The sequence below is a fragment of the Ornithodoros turicata genome, chromosome 2, assembly GCF_037126465.1.
Source record: "Ornithodoros turicata isolate Travis chromosome 2, ASM3712646v1, whole genome shotgun sequence".
Classification (NCBI taxonomy): domain Eukaryota; kingdom Metazoa; phylum Arthropoda; class Arachnida; order Ixodida; family Argasidae; genus Ornithodoros; species Ornithodoros turicata.
In genome coordinates, this window is record NC_088202.1 from 30,812,288 (window position 1) to 30,834,835 (window position 22,548).

Consider the following 22,548-nt stretch of genomic DNA (forward strand, 5'->3'; position numbering starts at 1 on the left):
ATGCACCGTTTTTTTTTTTTTTGGTTCGCGTTTGTCGGAATGCAGTAGGAGTTACAGGAATACGACGGAGCCTTGGTTGTTTTTGTCACATGAAGTATTTTATTGTGCGACATACGGTTATGCAAGCAAGACGTACACAGGATGACATTAATATTGCTCCAGAATTTGCTTGAAGAAGCCTGATAATGTCGAACTGCCTCTGGCAAGGACTGCTACTGGGAACTGGAGCTCAGTGGCTGCAAGATGAAAAAAATTGGTATCAGATATACAGTTATGCATGTGAAAGTTGCAATGTAAATAGAAAGAATAAAGGTGCTATTGAAGGCGAAAAATAAGAACGGTGGTAGGTGGGTTGTGAGAAGCTCGCAGCCATCGGGTGTGATGAGCCACCTTAGTACAAAAAATACCTTTTATTGCGCTACTTCACAATGATATATTCAGACCGATTAGCCTGACAATCTTGGCTTTCGCGCTACGTACAGAACAGCTACTAAGTCAACGCGTCGGACGAAACTTGTCGAGCGAAATCACCAAGAATCAGGCTTACAGTACGCTATATGAACGAAACCAACTGCACCACCTGTGTGGAGTATAGCTGCTGCCCACGGCACACCCGCAACGGTTACATTTTGCAGCACGCCTCCCTTGAATGTACTTGTCTCGTATTCAATAGCATGGTCACATTTGCATCACAAGTCCGTATTCGCTGTCATGCGTGGCTATGTCCCTCCGTTTCAGATTCGTTCCAGACTACGAATTCCACTCTACGTGAGACTACGACGGTTCCAGGCCATCATTATTGGGGGGGGGGGGGGGGGTCTCGAAGCCCGTAGGCAGGGATGGGGAAACCTAATGTTTAACCTAATGCTTTGAGGGGAGCGATCGCTCCCCCCTCCCCTGTAAATACGACACTGATTCCAGATCAATTTGCACGACTTTTTCACTTATGATTTGTTGCGTTTTGTACACCTGCGGACATGGTCCTTGCCTTCTATGATGATGCGGCGTCTCATAGCCATAGCGTCGCAGCGTGCTTGCGTGGAAGCTACAGAGGTGGTATTGAGGCGTGCGTTTCATTGGTTCTGTTTCTCTCTTAGACGTGTTTTCTCGTCCTTGTTCTCGCCAGCACCGTTGACGAACCACGTTGGCCTTACTCATTGTGAGGATTCCGTACTATATCGAAAAAGGTTGGTACAAATGATGTGATAAACATGCTCATGCCAGTATGTTCACGGGCACTCCCATCAAGTTTATTGCTGTTTTCTATGTACAACAGTCGAGTTCTGGCTCCCTTCGAGATATCTAGCCGTAAAATCCACGGCCAAAACCTCCGCCGAAGCCTCCATATCCGCCATAACCGCCGAAACCTCCGCCGATACCGCGACCGAAACCACCAATGCCGCCGAAGCCACCGTAACCGCCGCCGAATCCTCCGATGACACCATAGCCACCGCCGAAGCCACCGTATCCAAGTCCACGACCGAAGCCACCAAATCCGCCGTATCCGCCATAGCCACCGTAGATGGCTGAAGCCATTGCGAAAGTCACGCAAAGCACAACGATTATGCACTGCAAAAGAAAACAGAAAAATATGAAAATGAGCAAGCGTATGAAAGTTGCCATTTGTGTGTGTGTGTGTGTTGTACATTAAATTTACTGTTTGCTGAGAGGATGAGATTAGCTCTTGCAGCGTACAGCCATCTTATATTTCATTTTCTCAGATAGGCGACAACAGGAACAAGAATTGAATGATAAATGGTAATGTCACGAGACGCAATTTTTTGAGGACATGCCAACGTCTGCGAAGACGAGATCTCCTGGAACTCCGTTACATGTGCTCTTGCTGAACGCAAAACTTTTTGTCCCCTTTCTAAAATAACCGGAAGACGTTAGGTACATGCCACAAACCCGTCGCCTTTTTCAAGTAACCACTTTTCATTTGAGTGCATGCGTGTTTCGGACAAGATACGACTTTGAAAGCTCATGCTTTGAGAGAGGGGGCTTCTTTGCTTGAGGGGGTGCCACGTGGCAATTTAAGGTTTTCTTGCTTTCCCCCGCGTAGAATTCTGGGAATTCTGTCGTGCTTTTCTTATTTAAAAAAAAAAGTGATTTTCTTGCCTGTGGTTTGACTCTAGCAATATCACCAGAAGCATGCTTCCAATCTACAATACGGGTATAGGCACGGTGGCCAATGGGAAAGCCAGAGCACCCGGTTGTTCGCCCCCATGTTTCCGGCTTGGCATTAAAACACATTTCCACGCGTCCCTCAAATAACAATCAAGGTGATACGATAAATATTTCCAGCCGTGACTGGGAGCATGACATTTTGTAAACGTTTCCGTTAGGAGTTAGAACATCCGACCAGTTTAGCAGTGTTAGCAGCCTGGAGTCTACGTGGGACCACCAGGCAAAAATGAGTTATGTTAGTTAGTAATATTAGTTACATAATATTCAAACTCTATAGCGTGAAAAAAGGTTGAAGGGAGTCGGAGCTCCAGTCATAACATTCCTCTGAAGACATTCTCAGTCTGGACATTAGCTGCGACGCACACCCGAAATTCTTATAATACCCCGAGATCAAGAGTGAACCTCTGTCCCTCACGACACGACTAAGCACGCTATCCTAGAAGCAGCACATCAGGCGTGTGAACAACACACATGTTCTTTCGCCAGCCGAGGGTTCACTTACCGTAGCCTTCATTTTTGGTCTTGGATTTGTTGTCTCCGAGCAACTTCTCAAGTAAGGTTCGGAATAAATTTTCTCCTAGGACTCAGGGGTATATATACTTAACGAACACCTGGTGTGTGTCGAGAAAAAGTCTACATTTGTGAACGAGCTTGTTGCCGCATGCTAGTGTGGGCTATATGTCGAGTCGCAATTACGACACGTAATCGTTGTTTACGGGAAGGTGGATGAATTTCCGCCTCGCTACGAATGTCGCTATGTAGCCTAGTTCACGTTGGCCTTCCACTTTGTCGGCTGAAAGCTGCTTGCTCCTTAGGGTGTTTCCACGGGCGATTTGTTTATTCATTGTTCTAACGATAGGAAAATGATAGAAAAAATAAGATCACCACTTGAAGCATATGTCATGAAGGCGAGTACGTGGGTTACTAATCGGTTCACAAACCGATCTAGCAATGTCGCTGTTGCCTGCTTGTTTGCACATCCTTGACCTAGAGTGGTGCTCAAGCGTAATTTCGAAAGCCGCTTAAAGGTCAGCTATGCCGATATCCCAAATAGTCGAAACGGTTGCGATATTCTGAAAGCCCACATCCAGTTCTCCCGAAAATGCACCTTCATTCTCTCAGTTCGGTACAGTACCATGTCAAAAAAATAGATAATTCATTCCGAAACACACATGGGCGCAGCCATTTTTATGACGTAGATGCACCCGAACGGGCATTGTGACGTGTACGCGCCTTTCGTACTTGTCAGTGTATTTCAGCTACGGCTTCTCGTGGCTTCACGTATCTGTGCTTGAAGATGGCGGACAGCCGGGTTCCACCGTTCCGCGATAAGTAAACAGTGCAGCAGCTGCGAACTCATTCGCGAATCAACCTCTGTGCGATGTTGTGACTGGAATTCGTCGTTTGTGTTTTGTGAGCACGTACAATTTGTATCAAGTCGCGTCTGCGTTAGCCCCTTTACAGCACTTGCCCATTGTAGAGACTGACGTTTCGACAGCCGTGTTAGCAAGAAAATGCCGACAGCGTTTTATTCCTGCAGGAAAAAATTGTGCTATGTAGTTTGAGAAACCGCATACTGCTATGGGACAAGTTTTACGTACGATTTATCAATGTGCAACAGCGTCGGCGATGGTATGTAGCGACGAGAGACGTAAAACGAAATACAAATCACATTTTAAACTTTTTGTGGGATTCTGCGCATTTTCCAGAAGCTTTCTTTGAATCACACCCCCACGCTGCGTTGTGTGGCACGCTACAAACTACTGCATTTTATGTCTAACATCTGGATATTGTTTGTAATGAGCACCGTCGCACAAAAACATGCACACGAAAGCTCCAGTAGCCATGTGGATGCACACTATGCAGACGCAAAAGAAGTACCAGAGCACATATTGCCACTTAGAAATGGTGTTTTTAGAAATGTGGTGTCTGAAGAGTTAGGGCATAGCATAGATCCTAGAAATCAGGTGCACCTGATCCTTCTGTAGAGTGCTCTTTCAATTCACAACTCAGCCCATGGGGTGTAAAAGTGTTAGAGGCAATTATGTGACTTGTCGTCCTGGGTGACATCACTGGTCAGCCTCGGAATTAATTCCGTGCTCAGGAATTATCGTACAAATCACTTTGTATGCAGGACATGATAAGCAATATGTAAGTTGCAACCTTGTCTGCAGCATTCTCGATGGCCTCTTACCTTTACAGTCAGAGACACGTTACCAAACCATTTAAAAAGGGCACTCTTACAGGGGCCGTGTAACTTGAGGTTTGAATTTATAAAAATATAAGTATACAATATGTAATATGAAATTTATATAAAATAAAAAATAACATTTATAAAAAAATTTATAAAAAATAAATAAAAAGGCTTCATGGAAGCAATCCGTTAGCATACCCATTGCACATGAAGCACAATTATATATGCTTGGACATCATCTAATTAATCTTCTGAACCATATGTGTGGCTGCATACGAAATTTTTTATGCGCATGCTCTACCTTCCTATTCCTACATGTGCACACAAATAACAGTGAATATATGTGAAGTAGCAAAAAGCAAATAACAGTGAATATATGTGAAGTGGCAAAAAGCAACGCTAGACTCTACCATCATTATGCCCCTTTAACTTTTCCACATTTATTTCTAGTGAACAGGGAATATCTCACTAGAAAAGAAGACATTTGTGCATTGTTTGGCAAGCAAATAAATATATTTATTTACATTTTCCATCAATCAACAATGTTGTGACCTGGTGCAAATATTAATGTCAACAAGGAAAGTACTTACAAATTATTCCTATGTGCTCAAATGCAGATATGACAATTCTGTTTTTGTACCTCAGCACAGTACAGTTTCAAAATTAACAAACTGCATAGCATCAGCAATCTTAAAGTATCTTAAGAGGGGAATCACATAAAGCTCCAATAATAGACTGTGCAAACAAAGCTCCAAAAAACAAAGTACTTCAAGAAAAATCTGAATAATCGGTTGCCGTTGTGATATGTACTACTATGCACACTTCATGAAGGGAACATGTTACCTCGTTGCATTGCCTCCATGTGAGCACTAGAACAGGCAGCTTTTTAGGTCGCTCTTTTCGTTTTTTTCTATTGTCTTTTTTTGTTTTCTGTTTTTGCAATAGGAAGCATGGCCATAGTGAAACACAAGCAGCCAAGAACAGGATCAGACATCTGCAATGCGACTGCTAGCTCTAAACTGATATATTTATTAGCAGACTCTGGAATATACACATATATGCTGCTAAGCAAATGACAATTTAACCAATAGAATAACAGACAAGAAAAAAGGGGTTATATATCTTCCCCTCTCCTCATTCTATTTCACAGGCAGCCCTAGTATCATTCTGAGTGTGTCCGTGCGTTCCCTTTGAGATAACGTATCTCAGACAGAAGCAAATCCAACAGCGGACTGCTTACACATGCAACTGCCTTGGATTTCTCTAACCACTTGTTATTTAACCGCTGCCTTGAGCTGTGTGTTCTGGAAATTTAGGCAGCATCCAGAGTCCCTGCAATGTGTTGCCATGTTTCTCGAGGGCACCAAAAGTCTGTCCTTGGCTGCCTGTGTTTCACTATGGCTCTCAGATACAAACTACCCCATTTCAACACAGTAGAAAACACAGATTTGTAAATAGCATCTGTTGATTGCACTGTACATACCCCCCATATAAAGGATCATAGTGGATACTACATCTCGTGCGATAATGTCAGGAACACAAAAAAGCTAGATTTGAAACCACTCTTACGTCGTAGTAGTAGTATTTGTGTGAAGCTACGCAATTCCTGTCCTGCAAATAATTTAAACCATATGTTTCATCTGCCAGCGTGATGATCCCCTGAAAAGCAATTCACACTTGGCGGGAACTACCGGTTCTGAAACCTATCCCTGACATGTGTAGCCATCAGGGAGGAAACCCAAGGGCTGCGGTGGAAAAGACAAACACACATGGGCTATGTTCTCACTGTGTATCAGCTGCTCTGGCTACTAAGAAGAACATGTTCCAAATTAATATAACATGGCTTGACATGAAACGCCGGCGAAAGCTAACCACCGAATTGCCATAACATGACAGTTCCCTTCCTGCATTCATGCGCTACCATTCAACCAACATAAACAGTGTACTGAATTTTTTTTATAGCATTACACGTCGTTTGACAGAACTTGAACAAGATTATATAGCACACGATAAAAGTAGAGTGAACATAATGTGCAGAAAAAATGGCTAGGAAGCAAGCGAGCTGGTGAAGATGATGCATATGTAAAACCCCGAGACTAGGGAACACGAAGGGACGTGTTTGTGTCTGTCCCTTCGTGTTCCCTAGTCTTGGGGTTTTACATCATGCATAATGTGCAGCTTTCCATTCACGCTTAATGGCCGTAGCAGTAATGCATGAAGGCCACTGCTAAGTTGTGTTGAGAAAGACCACTTTATGTTTGCCATGTCTAGATGAAACGTACCTGACCTGATCCAAATTAACCGTTCTGAGTCTGGAACACACAAAGAGAAAAACGCAACACACGCCACAACATGCAACAGATATGCAAATGAGCTGTGGCGAGCTCCACCTTGGGACAAAGTCAACAAGTAATTCACCAAAAGTCAATGAGCGCCTGAAATGTAACATCTCTGACTGGTAGCAGGACGGTCCACGTTCAATTCCTGGTGCCAGCACTGACTGGCTTTTTCATGAATTATTTGTTGGAGTTTCGATGTACTTGAGAACCATTCGTTAACCATTGTATCCTCAGAAGGTGATGAGGGTTTGTCATCCCAAAGAGACTTCCTTTCTGGCATGTGTCCTTATGGATGCTCATCACTGCAGAAAAAAAAAAAAAAACATTTAATGACAAGAAATGGATAGTCGTATTTAGTGTATAATGATTGTGTACAACAGAAAGAAGACTTTCTATTCTATTTCTTTCAGCTATGAGCGGCGTACAGACGTGGACAGCAGGAAGGAGTGGGGGACAGGGGGGTTAGTATGCGTCCTCGGCCGATTTCAGAGGGAACTGTGCCAACATTTGTCTGGAAAGTCTTCGGAAAATCCAGGGAAAACCTCAGACAGCGCAACCGATGACAGGATTCGAACCCGTGTCACCTCCCAGTCTCGGCGTGGAAAGCGATTATCCTAACCACTACGCCACGGGAGCTGGTGGGTTGATATCTGCTAACAGGAAACAGGTACAGGGAACACCAAGCTTCCTGGCCAACGTTATTCCCATGCCAACGCAAGTTATCATGCTACATGGGTCAGCTACCAGAGGCGCTCTGAACGTGGTCAAGTCAATTACAGACATCGGACGACAAAAGCTTCGCTTTACGCGTTGACCATGAGGGCCCAAGTCTATGTGGTCGTGACGTCATTGCAGCGCTGGATCTGCTTGCCGTCAACGTGAATGCCGTTGACAGTGAAGGCAAGGTGCCCTTCTGATGCAGAAAGTCAAATCCCTTTTTGAGCCAGGAATCGGGCTTATGGTAGGTCAACCTGCTCATCTACATTTGATGCAAGGCATAACGCCCAAGTTCTGACAAGCAAGGTCCGTATGTAACGCGCGACGAAGTGTCCGTGGAACTCTATCGGCTGTGCGAAGCGGGAGTGCTCACGCCGGTGACCCATTCCGAATGCGCAACACCTATGGCGCCCGTCATGAAGAAAAATTGCACAGTAAGGATATGCGGCGATTTCAAGGTTACGCTGAACCAAGTCTGTGATGTTGAGCAATATTCTCTCCGAAGATTGAAGACATGTTTGTGCCACTTAATGGAGCGGAGTGCTTTTCGAAATTGGACTACGCGACGCATACCAGCAGATTCCACTTGATGAAAACTCACAGAGAGTCGCGGTAATAAACGGACATCGAGACCTGTCTACAACTACAAGCGTCTACCATATGGCATCTATTCTCCACCCGCGATCTTCCAGCGTCGGATGGAATCCTTACTGAGAGAAATTCCTGGAACGCATGTCTTTCCCGATGACATTCTGATAGGAGAACGGGAGGCGAACTTCGGAGAAACTCTGCGCTGGGTGCCTCGAGCGTCTACAGGACAACGGTGTTCGCCTGAGGGAGGACGAATGTGAGTTTCACAAACTGGGAAATTTCGTACTTGGGACATCGCATTGACAAAAGAGCATTTCACCCCAAAGGAAAGAAGCTGAGAGCAATAGTAGGAGCGCCAGCGCCGAAAGATGTGCAAGAATTGAGATCTTTCTTGGGACTGCTTACTTACTACCGCAGCTTCATTCGTAACATATCCTTCTTGCTCACACCCTTGTACGACCTACTGAAAAATGATTTCGTCTGGGAACGGAATACTGCCCAAGAGAAGCATTCAAAAAGGCGAAAGATGTGTTGGTAAATTCTGGATTTCTAACACATTTTGATCCGTCCCGAGAACTTCAGCTTGAGTGCGACGCATCACCGTACGGAATAGCGGCAGTTCTATCACACTGCATCGATGGGCAAGATAAACCAATTGCGTTCTGATTGAGAACTCTCTCGGTGGCAGGACTACTCCCACCTGGAGAAGGGAGCGTTGGCACTTGTATTCGGAGTCACGCGATTCAGAGGCTACCTCTGGGGCCGACAATTCACTCTCCGGACAGACCACAAACCTTTGGTAGGGCTCTTCAAAGAAAGCAAAGCTATATCACAAACGGCAGCCAGCAGAATTCAGCGATGGGCTTTGACACTGAGCGGCTACAATTACCAAATTGAATATAAACCTGGACGTCAAAACGGCAATGCGGATGCACTAAGCCGCCTTCACATAAAAAGAACTGCAACCGAGGAAGAACTCGCAGGTTCAGAAGCAGTATGTCCTATCCAAATCCTGGAGGAGGGGCCAATGCGAGCAAAGCAGCTAGCCGACTTGACAAACCAAGATGCTACCTTGTCAGCACTCAATGATGCCATACAGCGGGGATGACCACATATGCTACAAAGCAAGGAATTGCAACCGTGTTGGTCTGGAAGAGATGAGCTTTCAACGGACGAAGGACTGATCACCTGGGGAAGGAGGTTAATTATCCCAGAAAAAGCAGGTCATGCAATGCTACTGGAACTTCACTCTACACACTGTGGAACTGTAACAATGAAAGCTGTAGCAATATCACTATTCTTGTGGCCCGGAATCGATGGTGACATCGAAAGTGCGGCACGGCACTGACTGGAATGTCAACAGGCACAGCCAATGCCAGCAGCAAACGAACCTCTGTCCTGGCAATCGACAACTATAAGATGGTCACGCGTGCATATTGATTATGGCGGGCCAATCGAGAGAATGATGCTACTCATCGTAGTGGACAGCTTCTCACTTTGGATTGAAGCAATTCCGGTTAAGAATGCTTCGTCTGAGGAAACGGTGAAGGAACTTCGTAGTGTATTCGCACGTTTTGGGATTTCCACACTGCGTATTGTCAGACAACGGGACGCCATTCACATGAAAACCATTCCAGGATTTTGTGAAAGCTAATCGGATACGACATATTCGTACAGCCCCATACCACCCGCTGTCAAACGGACTAGCAGAAAGGGCGGTACACACGGTGAAGGATGCGTTGAAGAAAATGAAGACTGAGGATTTGCGCACAAAGGTGGACCGCTGGTTGCATTCATACTATCTCCAAACACTGTGTCCGGCAAATCACCCTCGGAAATGCTACTTAGGTACAACATCAGGTCAAGACTGGACCTCATCAGAGTCCGAGAACTGCACAATTGAAGCTATCTCAAAACCTGACCACACAGTAATCTTTTTTACCCTTTTTTTTTGTGTGTGTGCAAATGGCTTGTCCCATGGCGCACACCTTTTTAATGTTGCCTTTACATCGGAATGAAGAGTGTTTTGTAAAACATCCTTTAATTAGGTGTATTCCTCATAAAACAGTCTTTCAATGGGCGTTTAAAAAGAAAACGTCCTTAAGAGGAGGGATCTATTGAAAACACCTTTCAGGATGGAGTTGTTTTCTGGCAAGTAGTCCCTCCCAAATAGCTAGTGTAACACAAGCTCTCGCGGCAGCACGGCCAGACATACAGTTCGACGTTCTTGCTTCTATGACAATCACCACCCTGAACACGGTTGGTCCATCATACAACCTAAATCGTTAGCTTGGTAACACTGTGGGACCAGCGTGAGTGTCGAAGTTTGAAGAGACCTGGGCACTCTCAGTCTATATTGGTGTATCGGATGGATCATATATACTGAAATACAGTTTGTTGGGGCACCTTCGTTAAGTGTAGTGGGGCAGAAAACGTTTGTAACGGTGACGGGAATGCGCTTTTGCAATTAACACATACGTCTGCAACGAATCAAGGATACCAGATAATTCCTATCATCCTCCCCTGTCAAATACCGTGTTTTTCACTCAGGTTATCGTCTACCATGTCATTACTTCTTGACCGGAGCTGGGAAACCAGCATAATTCTTCTTTCTCGAATTAAAACACCATTTTCAACACCTCACTTTACACCCTTAATGATCGACGTTGGATAAAATATGGTGTATGTCCATATTACACCATTAGTAATGCTCTTATTGCACCCTTTGCTTCAGTCTGCGGGATAGAAAAGGGTGTTTTTATAAGAATACACCTGTTTTGAGCGAATAAAGGTGTAAAATGATTTACTGTCCAGGCACGACCAAGCCCAGAAAAAGGTTCAAGTTCGGAAACATGGTGTGCTCCCGCCAGGGGCGCACGTGTTCGCTGCAAATTACGGGCGAGGACAAAATGGGTTCCTGGGTTGGTACAAAACCAAAAAGGATCCCGGATGGGTGTTGTGAAAACGGTGGTCGGAGATATGACGCGGCACGTCGACGAACTGCCCCGACGACCTGCGTCGCGGATCGTCACTGAGCATGACACCTGGATGTCTGATGTGGAGGTTAACAACCTGAGTCTCCGGACTCCGGTTCCTCCACCTTAGAAGATCAGGACGATGCAGGAGGTCACCACCACGCTACGGACAACCGGTGACATATTAAAGGGGGAGGACTGCTGTGTGCCAGACATGCGGCTAAGAGACGACAGTCTCGGCACCCACGCCAATGGTGCATTGCACACGGAGAGGCCCACATTCGGGGCGCCCATAACATCGGGTCAGAATGCAGCTTCGTTGTCGGGACTCTCACCTCGCTATGCAGTCGGTTTCCTTCGGGCATCGGAGCCACTCGCTCGTACTCGACATGTGTTCGTATTGATTAGTATTAAATGTGTTATGTTGCCATAACCCATTCGGATACATTTCACCCAAGCATACGCACTAAGGAATTATTTAACAAGGAATAGCAAGCCTTCCCTTTTGGCTGACTTTTCCTGTCAAAATAAATATATCCGCCCCACCCCCCGGGCAAGTGCGGACACGTGTCGCGCGTTCTGTAGTCGCGTTAGCAGTACGTGGGTTGTACTGTGTGTATATCATTCCGCTCAAGACGATATCATGGTAAAGGGGCAAAACGGCCCACCAGCAGTATTACTCGTTCGGAAAATGACCAGCATGAGCTGTGTCGAGGGGCTTGCACTTTTCAGTAGGTCTATACGCATTACGTGCACTGCGGCAGTTGAGTATGATAAGTCAATAATATCGTATGAGTTACCCGTCCAAAGTCAATGCCACAGAACAAAAATAACTTTATATTGGTGATGATGAGTGGGTGTTTCATCCACATACACATAGCCCACCCCGTTGCTCGCGTTTATTTAGTGAAAATATGTTGATGAGCTTTCCGGTGAGGACCGAAGTCCTGCAATTTCCAAAAAGGTAAGGAGCACTCTCAGTGCAGAGCCTTGGTGGGCTGGGTTTGACGATGGACCCAGTTGCTTTCTCATGAAGATGAAGTCCTTACAGTTAGACTTAAAAGTACTAGATAAGTGTCGTAGAGGTTGATTAATGGACGTTGACACTACTAAAACAAAGTATATCACCGTTACAAGAACAACTAAACACATTGAGCACATTTACACATTAAATCGCAGTGCACTCGACAAAGAGACATATATAAAATACCTGGGTGTCCATCTCACAGCAAACCTTAGTTGGAATCTCCATATCTCTGAGTTATACCAAAGGGTAACTCAGGGTTTCCTAAGAATGACGTTTGTCCAGCCTCACCGGAAGTAAAGCTAACGGCTAATCATAGGTGAGCTGCCCAGCATAATCATACAGGTATGCCATCGCCTCTGTGCAAATGGTCACGTTCCTTCTCTGCAATGTTTCCAGGTCATGTGGGCCTATTCGGTAACTCACGAGCAGATGCGGCTGCACGTGACGTGCAGCCGCACGTCACGTGCACGTCACGGCAGACGTGATGCACAAGTTGTGACTCATGTCACTGTACATCTGCCCCTTACTGTTTCTGCCTGCAGTATGTCTATACGCCGCCGGTGTGCTGCTCGTGTCCAAGCGTTAAGAGCTGAGGCTGCTTCATATAACAGTCGCCTGCAATGAATCGACCCATTATTGGACTTCTTTATTACGTGTCGTTGCACTCGTCACGACGAATCGCTCCTTCACCGCCTGCGTCTAAACGTCGCCCGCACACCGCTGCATCTGTTCAAAATGGGTCAATCTAGAACTCCCCTCTGCACTACCTGTGGTACCTGTGGCGTGGTGGCTGATATTCCCCACTACATCCTCCACTGCCGGCAACACCTTGTGCACCGTGACGCCCCCTGTCGTCGTGTATCCCAACTTGGCTACGGCACTATAACACTGGCTACCTTACTGGGTCCCGTTCTTCCTTTTTATTTATTTCTTATTTCTTAATTTTATTTATGTATTTATTCCCGGAATAGCAAGCCGACGTCCCGTTTGGCTAACCTTTCCCCCGTTTTTTTTTTCCTTTTCGTCTAATAAATATATCCCCCCCCCCCCCCCGTTCTCACCACTGCGCTCCTCCGCTTTCTCCACGCTTCGAACCTTGTCAAGGCCTTGTGATTGTGTGACCGCGTGTGTGATTTTTCAGCTTTAGTTTTGTGTGTTTTTGTTCTCATTTTTTCTTTCCTTTCCTTTTCGTCTTTTTTGTTTTGGAATAGCAAGCCGACCCCCGTCTGGGTGACCTTTCCTTTCTATTTTTTCTTAATACACATATCCCCCATATATATTTCCGCCTTCAGTAGGCACTTAAGGTACGTAAATAAATAAATAATTAAAGGGCGAAAGGATTAACATCTAGCTCCGTAGAGGACGAACATGCATGTATAGCGGAAATGGTACTGAACTAAAGATAAGAAAGTTAATGGCTAGCAACAGGATTTATTCACATGAATTTCTCTGTGTCGGTACCAATATTCAGAATTCAGCCATGAAATCCTCCGAGGCCACCGTAGCCAAGGCCAGAGCCGAAGCCGCCGTAACCCAGGCCATAGCCGAAGCCACCGTAACCTAGGCCGCCGAAACCGAAGCCGCCATATCCGAGACCACCACCGAGCCCGAGGCCGCCATATCCGAGACCACCTCCGAGTCCGAGGCCGCCATGTCCGAGACCACCACCGAGTCCGAAGGCGCCATATCCGAGTCCACCGTATCCGAATCCGCCATACCCGATACCTCCGAAACCTCCGTAACCGAAGCGTCTGTGTCCGTAGCCAAGACCATAGCCAAATCCGCCTAATCCTGCATAACCGTATGGACCTATTGCTACAGCCATAGTCAAAGCTACGGAGAGAACTGCAAGGAAGATCTGAAAGAAAAGCACACACAACTCAATGATCAGCATGTCCGGAGTCCTCAATCTCATGAGGATACTATTGCGCTATGACAAACGTACTGAGCAAGACTAACGCCTCGTTTCTTTTTTCCTTATATATATATATATATTTTTTTTGCGCACACAATTCAATCATCATGATGTCGGAGTCCTCAATCCGCATGTCCTTATGATACCACTACGCTACCATAAATGTACCAGGAAAACTATATCTACGCGTGTGTGTACTTTATTTTACGTTTTTTTTTTCTCTCTCTCTCTCTCTCTTTTTTGTGCAGTGAACTCTCCTCCTACACTGTAGCCTCTGGCGCCATGAGCTAGTGGTCCGATTGTGTCAAATTTTCCTTTTCGGCTTCCATTTGGTGCCTAAGTTTGTGGTGATACTCTCGTCTATTCCATTTGTTTGCTCGCATCTATGCGTGTGTGCCTCACAATGTGCATATATTTGTGGCCTTTCGTCTTTCTCCCGAACCCTTCTTTTCCTTCATTTGTTTTATGTATAGCGAGCCCTGATTAACGCGTCCTGGAGCAGCCAGTCCCGAGTGGTATGGGACTCCACTTTTTTTTTGCAATCAAATAAATCATCAAGACTATCTCCTCCCACGTGTTACGAAGCACAGTGGCGATTTAAAATGGCATTTAAAATGGCAATGGCATTTAAAACAATTTAGGATACTATGATACGAATTTCATCTTCAAGATTATGATTGTGATTTTGTTTGCTCAAACAAACATACAATAAATTATATCAGCTAGCTAGCATGCTGTTGCTATGTTCTAACGACGCTGAATCGAGGTTGACGTGCGGGGTAGTCCGTGTGATCATGTCACGAAAGGACGCGACTGGCTCGCATGTGATTTTGATTAAGAGATGCACCTTCTATCTATGCTTGTATACATGGAGCTCAATAGTAAATCTTCTGCCAGCTCAACGCTTACAGTTGAATAATGATAAATGTAACTGGCTGTACATGTCCGAAAAAATCTGAAAACATCGCGTTATGTATTTGTTATTATGACTGGCGTAGCGGAACACATATGTTCTTTAACTTGTTGTCATCTCTTTCTGAAACCGACATTCGCTTCATGTTCATCTACGAGTACACTAAAGTTGAACATATGGTGGATCACAATCAAGGTGCTTTAGAGTGTTTAATTATAACCAAAATAGTGTTTTGACATATACCTATTGGGGCTTCATCCTTATGAATAGTTTATATTCGAAGATCGCAAGAAAAATGCAAAGGTTAGAGACCACGGGTAAAAGCATAAGAAATCACAGCTTTTCAACAATGCTTATCTATGTATGACGGAATTTCTTAACATATGTGTCATGCAGTACGGGCTGTACGAACAAACAGTTACGATAATTGCACTGGTGTACGTACTTCAACCAACGACGAGAGATAAAGGGTGCCTGAGAAGCAGAGACTGAAACCGGAACAGAACCGAAAACCGCTTGGAACCCACATTTTTTTAAGAACCGCAACCGGAACGTCACCGCAATTCACCATCGGCAATTAACGAAACTCGTAACGTGACCCGTTACCCTTTTCCTTTCTTTCATTTTCCTTCTTTTTCTATTCCGGCTAACCTTTGCTTTCTTTTTTTAAAATAAATATATACCCCCCCCCCCTAACCTGCACCTGATTACAACTGGCTAGTTCCATCTCAAATCGAACAATCCGGTACACGTGATGTCTCGAATGAACGGGAAAAAAATATATGTTGAAGCCGTCGGTGAGTTAGGAGAAATAAACGCTTTCCGAATTCTCTGCGCTGCGCGATTCGGGAAGTAGGAGAGGAGGAAAAAACTGCCTCTCATAAGACGATGTCGTCGCGCGCGGGTTTGACCGTTCGCTACAAGGCTATTTCTTGTCGCATTATAGAAATTTCTTGATCTGGCTTTAGACCACTTAGGGCACAATAGGATCCTGGGTTGGCAGTGCTGTACCGGTTTTTGTTTGTCTGCAAAAAAAAAAGTCCCTTTGGAAAATTTGATTTTGCAACACGCGGGACACGGTGCCTCCGCTTGAATGCGCTCCGCGTATAGGGCTGGCAAAAAATTCACAGTGCGCCTACCGATCAAGTCCGAATTTTGATTTTGCTTCTGTGCATAGTCTAAGGAACTACCTACAACATATAAAATTTTCGAGGTAAGTTTTTGGTGGGGTTTTTTAAATAAAGGCTTCCGAAATTCGTCGTTTTTCGGTGGTATGGTGCTACTAAAAGAGGTATCGCTTACGTTCCTTACAGAGTAGAGCAACAAATTATACATCATTCGATAGCCCTATGAATGACAAATTAAACGGCATAAAGCTCAGTCTTATCAGTTTTGTACATCGTCTGCAAAGCTGCAATGAATATGGTGTTTTTCGGCACTTTGAGTCAAATTTGATATTTTTTTGCAGACAAACAAAAACCGGTACAGCACTGCCAACGAAGGATCCTATTGTGCCCTAAGTGGTCTAAAGCCAGATTAAGAAATTACTATAATGCGAGACGAAATGGCCTTGTAGCGAACGCTCAAACCCGCTCGCGACGACGTCGCCTCATGACAGGCAGTTTTTTCCTCCTCTCTATTTCCCGAACCGCGCAGCGCAGAGAATTCGGAAAGCGTTTATTTCTCCTAACTCACCCATGGCTTCAACATATATTTTTTTCCCGTTCATTCGAAACATCAAGTGTACCGGATTGTTCGATTTGACATGGAACTAGCCAACTGTGATTAGTGATGTAGTACGCCGTTCTGTTAAACAACAACAACAATAAATTATGGAAAAGTGAAAAAGTGATAATAGAGGGTTTTGTACATCGTACGCGATTGTCTTTGCATACGTAAGAGGTAGCGTGGTTGTTTTGCGCATTGCGCAAAGCTCTATGTTTTGCGCGTGCGCAGAACCACCAGCGCTATTCCTTATGTAAACAAAGGCGATACCGTACGATGCACTAAAACTCACTATTGACATGGGATGTTTCCCCGTTGTAGCCACAGGACCCCACCCCACTTCACAGAGGTTAATATCACACAGGTAGATCTCCTCGTCATGTGTTTTCCATTCAAGAGTTGTGCAGCCAACATACCATCTTATGCGCTTGGACCCATAATCGAATGACATACGCATCGTATGACATGTATTGCTTACGTTCCTTGTCAGTTATGAACTGCATTATAGTGATCATGTAAGATACGTAGCGTTGGAAGTCTTGTTTTCGTTTCTCTTTTTCTTTCTTTTTTTTTTTTTTTTTACAAATGTTTTACGCACGCAATTGTTCTGGTCTCGTATCTTGTTACAGCACGAGCGAAAGTAATGTGCACGAGATAATACAGACCGCAACAAATGGTTTTACGGTGAATGTCGCAAATGCCAAAAGTACGCCGGAGAAAGAGTTTACTCTTTCTTCTACCTGGAAGATTGCACTGCGACCCCATTTCAGAGCGCAACAGATAAATATGTTAATTTTTACCCGTTTGCACTTTGTAGCTCGTTTTTCGACATCCACGCATTCTGCAGATACATCTTAGAGAAAACCGGAAAAAACATACCGGTTCAACAGTTTGGTTACAGGTGCCCGCAAATATTAGAACAGTGAATCCCGTAACCGTAACCGTAACCGTAACCGTAACCGAACCGATATTCGTTTCGGTTTCAGTCTCTGCTGAGAAGACTTGGTAGCTAATGAAAGATGACATACCATAGACTTCATGATTGCGAAGCGCTGTCTTGCTGTTTGTCCCAGAAGACTCGAGTGGCGCTGCAGTGCGCCTCACCGCTTTTATACTACCTGCTCGCATATCGGAAATCCGCCGTATTTTCCACAATACTCGTCGTATACACACACACACATACATTGGATGATGATGAGGTGGGCGATGCGTAAAGTGCAAGGCTACTGCAGAAAAACACTGTGTTAAATAATATGTTACGCATCGCAATCACTTGTAGGAAGTGCAAACGACTTTGGTTGCCTTGACGCCGGGTTTATCACAAGTTGAGCCATGCGACTTCCTCTGTGTTCCTTGTCGACGGGCTTCTTTTGTTTCTTGTTTGTCTTGCAACGGCCATTAAGTACCAAGCGTATTCTCAATCACCTATACCCGATGGCACAGGAATCTAACGGACATAGATGTTCATTTTCTAAAACAATTTCCTTTTTGGCAATGTGTTGCCGATTCTCAACGGGACTGCCCGAAACGTAGCGGAAAGCGGAACTTAGCCGTTAGGCTGAGTAACCCCACACACCGTACGAGGCATACCCCTTTTTTCTGTTTTTTCACTCGTTCATTTTCTCTCCTGTCGCTTCATCATCAGCACCAGCAACACCTATATATATAGTGGTCGTTGCGCAGTCAACTCAAATCGTTCTGGGGTAGACGGTTCCACAGTATCCTTGAATTTCCTTTTCTTGTTTACAAAAGTTGCGAGCCTTTCTCTAGCATAATGATAACCCGTGAGAAGACACTAGTAACTCTCACGCCTCAACGGTTCTGGACGTACGCTCATGTGCCATTTCGTGACCTGGAAGGTTTGGAATTAAATGCATATTGTGGAAGTTTGTGTGTGATCTTCGACCTCCATTGGACTAGTAAGAATAATTATAGCTCAAAATGGTTAATGATTCGTAGGGTCCTGCGACAGGTGGTCTCCGGAAATTCTAAAAAGTACTGTAACTCATGTCCTACAACGGTATTCTCATTCCGGTCCTGCTCTCGCTCAGAGCCATCCTGAGGTAAACCTTGACCGTGAAATGTCTGCACCGTCTAAAGATTGCACCGTAGCCATAAAAATAGGCATGTAATTTACATATGTGCACTCCACCTTTGGCTCTTCACAGATGACTGGTTAGAGTTAGAACAGAAAAATATGGAAATGGTGGCTCCTACAAAACACAGGAGCCGGCTACAAATGACTGGTAACTTCATCTGTCATATAGATGCTCCCACTTCAAGGATTTTTTTTTCGTGTTAGCGCGCGAAGCAACTGTGGCTATGAGCGGCGTACAGACGTGGACAGATGGAGAGAGGACAGCAGGAAGGAGTGGGGGACAGGAGGGTTATTATGCGTCCTGGTCCAACTTCCGTGGGATCTGTGCCGACATTCGTCTGGCAAGGCTTCGAAAAACACAGGGAAAATCTCAGACAACACAGCCGGTGACAGGATTGGAACCCGTGTCACCTCCCAGTCTCGGCGTGGGAAGCGATCATCTTAACCACTATGCCACGGGAGCTGGTCCACTTCAAAGCAAAATTCTCACAGAGGAATAAGTGAAACGGTGAAACATTAATTCTGAACTGTGAACCGAAAGGGCCGAAAATGTACAGTGAACATTCTATCCGATATCGCTTTATTACCCAATCTGGTATTACCCAAGTACCCGTCTGGTGTTCCCTCTGAGGCAGAGCCGTATATTAAAAGGGAGTCTGGCCATTGGGAGGAGTCACAAAAAGAGGCTCGACCTGTCAATCACAGTTTCGCTCCTCTGATTGGTTTGCTTTTTACCAAGGGGGTCGCCATGACACCATACTGCCACCCAAAATGGCGACGAAAACAAACACAGTGAAGCGGGGATTTCGTGACAAAAAATTTTCATAGACTAACCTGATTTTACGCTGCAAATGTACATCCAAATATAAATTTCTCGGAAATCAGTTTCAACTTATGCTCATCCATCAATATCTAACTGAAAATAATACGTTTTGTCGCCGGTGTTAGGCCTAGTGAACACGGCGATCACGACGAAATCATAACAAAAACGGTGCTGTGCTGTACAATCTTATTTTTAACAGCTGGATTTCATGGATATAAACATTCTTGCCTCTTATATTCCAACTATTCATGTAGATTTGTTTAAAAATCATACCGACAACAGAATGTGTCCCAGCAGGTGGTTCTGCCGGCAGCGGTACAACGACGGAAGCAGACGACAATTCCCGACGTGCCTTACGCTCCCTAGGTGGCGCTTATCAAATTTGCACCAACAATCCACTACTTTTGCAGATTGCGAGAGGTATCCATTTCAATCCCATCCAATCCACTTGCCACCCAAAATGGCGCTGCGCATGTTGGATAGGGGGGCAAGTAGTGAGGATAGGCTGATTGATAGCGCCCCATATTTCAAGACTTCATTGGTCGGAAAGCTGAAAAAGTGGGTGGAGCTTCAGGTATAGGCATGACCCATTAATGGCCAGACTCCCTTTTAATATACGGCTCTGCTCTGAGGAAAGCGCCCTCCGCTCTCGCACCCCCCCCCTCCCCCTCGGATAGGCTCTAAAACGGAATGGGTGAAATGAAGCAGAAAGTGAACCTGAGAGCTGCGCCCCCCCCCAAAAAAAAACATCATATAAAAAGCAGGCAATGTTGTGAAGCTTGTTTCAGTCAGTCGCCTGCTGTATAACGCTAGCCTGTTCCGAAATATAGCAGCGCGCTAATATCGTAAACATACAGTACAAAACAGTGCGCAAAAATAGCGGTCACTGTTATCGGACGGTTCACACTTGCAAATCGGCGCTGGCGTTATAATTTAGCGGAAGTTCGGTGGTCGTTTCCGGTCTTTCCCACCATGGCACCTCCAGAGTTCGACAGCATGCATACGAACAACTTCGATCAACTGACTCAACGAAAAATTACCAGACATTTTGGATGACAGACTCGCCGGTTCCAATGCCGTCGCAGTGCCGTGAAATGCGGAAGCGAAACAACTCCCCGACTTCCGCGACGTTATCACTGAAGAGCCTCCTCATTGGCTAACACGAATGTAGTGCTAATATCAGCGCTGAAAAAGTTGACACGAGCTCAACTACGGCAAGCGCTGATTTTTAGTGGTTTGGAGCACTATGAGGAGGAAAATATCGCGCTATTTTCTAGCTCTGTATAGCAAATCACTATATGTCGGAAGAGGCCAATACTCCTACATTCTTTCTACTGGACTCTGGAAAATATCGCTAATGCCGATGGTCAATACCGGACCAACGATCAATCCAACGATGGCGAGTAGGGCGCGATGCAGTCAACGTGCGAAATCCAAGCACACGTTTTTGAAAGCTGTTTTGACTATTGATTCAGGTCTTCGTCTTTTGGCTTCGTCAGGCTTTTGGGAGTGTCTGAGATGAACGGGCCCCTCTACCGTGCTTTGATCACCGGAACTGCCATCTCCATCATCATCCTTCATTCTCTACAACTGGCAGTAGAGCAGCGCCCAGCCTCCTGGCCTGTATCAGCCCGGTGGTTCAGACAGCAACAAATATTTTGTCTGTAAACCCCAGAAAAAGAACATGACCGATGATGTTTGAAATACGTATATAAAGTTTTTACACTGAACGCTTTTCCCAATAAAATGTGCTCCTTCCTCGCAGTAAAACAACAATCAGAAAACAGAACCATAAAATGGAAATTGGCTACATTGCGCCACTGCGTAATCCAAGAGGAAAAGCCAATCGCTTTCAAACGGCCTTCTTTTTTGTTGTCCTTCGCAAATGTGTGACATATTTCTTACTTGTTTTTCACCCTTCAGAATGAGCCTTTTTGCTCGGCTCTGTTTCAACTTTTTGTCGCTGCTATCTTCTCCTTCAGGCAGACTATGGGTGCCGAAATCGTCTCGGTGTGGATGCCAAGCATACTATGACCGGAAGCGGGAACATGCTGAACTGGAATAGGATATAAATAATTATATCAGTCCAAAATACTCTGAAATTAATGCACGGGAAGTGGAGCGATTGAACAAGACGTGACTCTGCAATAGAATTGCGACGTGCCTCTGCCTCTGTTTCAGTGTGTTTAGTGTGTTGCTAAACCGTTGCCACCTCCAAGAAGGTAAGTATAAGTAAACTGGCCTTTCCCGTGATTTCATGCTGATTTTTTATTTTCCTTGCAGGCGCAGTCGGTCACTCGTTATTTTCTCACGTCCACGATAAGCATAAGACTTGAAAATAGTGAAGACGAAGTTAGGAACGCAGTAACGCAAGAACAACAGAACAAACAATATTTACATTCCAGGGGAAAACATGCACATAGACGTGGAAAATGGGTCATACTCGCAGTGCAACTCCGTGATATAGAGGACATCGGCATGTGAACAAGTATTGTCACCAAACATAATGATCACACGTTGTAGAATGCGTAAAAGTTTGTCAAAATGTTTGTTCTGCATCCGTTCAATTTTCCTCACTGCCAGTCCTAAGACACGAAAGAAAAACTCAGGTTTAGTCAAGATATGAATAAGTTACTGCAATGTCGGTCGCCCCATCGCCCGTGAACTCAAAGGACTCATCCCAGGCCTTTCGTTCCGAGCAGCCAAATGCCGGGCCAAAGTTAACGATGAAATTTGGCTGGGCATGCTGAGAGACGGGCTGGATGCCCTCGTGCATCACGAAAGGACGATGGTTCTTCCTGCGTGAGCCGAGGATTCGACGAGGGAGTGGCGTCTGACTTCGGGGCACATCTGGGGCTCAAGAGTCTGAGCAGGATGGTGAGCAAACGTGCCTTTGCATGCATTGAGAGTATGTGGACTACCCATATCAAATCGATATTTGTTTCTTGAAGGGACAATTCGAAATAATAATCATTTAAAAAATTCGGTCAGCCTCGTGCCGAAAGAAAACCACCCCGTCGATACCGAATACAGCCTTCGTGTTC

The 22,548-nt window shown here is 45.2% G+C and overlaps 2 protein-coding genes across 2 annotated transcripts; both read right to left on the reverse strand.

Moving 5' to 3' along the window:
* Window positions 1-1,302: 1,302 nt before the first annotated feature.
* Window positions 1,303-2,701, reverse strand: LOC135384484 (keratin-associated protein 19-2-like). The gene is made up of 2 exons (XM_064613685.1): window positions 2,690-2,701; window positions 1,303-1,569 (listed from the first exon to the last, which is right to left on the reverse strand). The coding sequence occupies exons 1-2, from the start codon at window positions 2,699-2,701 to the stop codon at window positions 1,303-1,305; spliced, it is 279 nt and encodes a 92-aa protein (XP_064469755.1).
* A 10,803-nt stretch (window positions 2,702-13,504) lies between these two features.
* On the reverse strand, window positions 13,505-22,280 carry LOC135384485 (keratin-associated protein 19-2-like). The gene is made up of 2 exons (XM_064613687.1): window positions 22,140-22,280; window positions 13,505-13,888 (listed from the first exon to the last, which is right to left on the reverse strand). The coding sequence occupies exons 1-2, from the start codon at window positions 22,278-22,280 to the stop codon at window positions 13,505-13,507; spliced, it is 525 nt and encodes a 174-aa protein (XP_064469757.1).
* Window positions 22,281-22,548: the final 268 nt, after the last annotated feature.

Coding starts and splice junctions, on each gene's coding strand:
- LOC135384485 (XM_064613687.1), bottom strand. CDS start 22,280: ATGCACGAGGGCATCCAGCCCGTCTCTCAGCATGCCCAGCCAAATTTC. Junction 13,889..22,139: donor ATGGGGCGACCGACATTGCA/GTAACTTATTCA, acceptor CTTTTCTTTCAG/ATCTTCCTTGCAGTTCTCTC.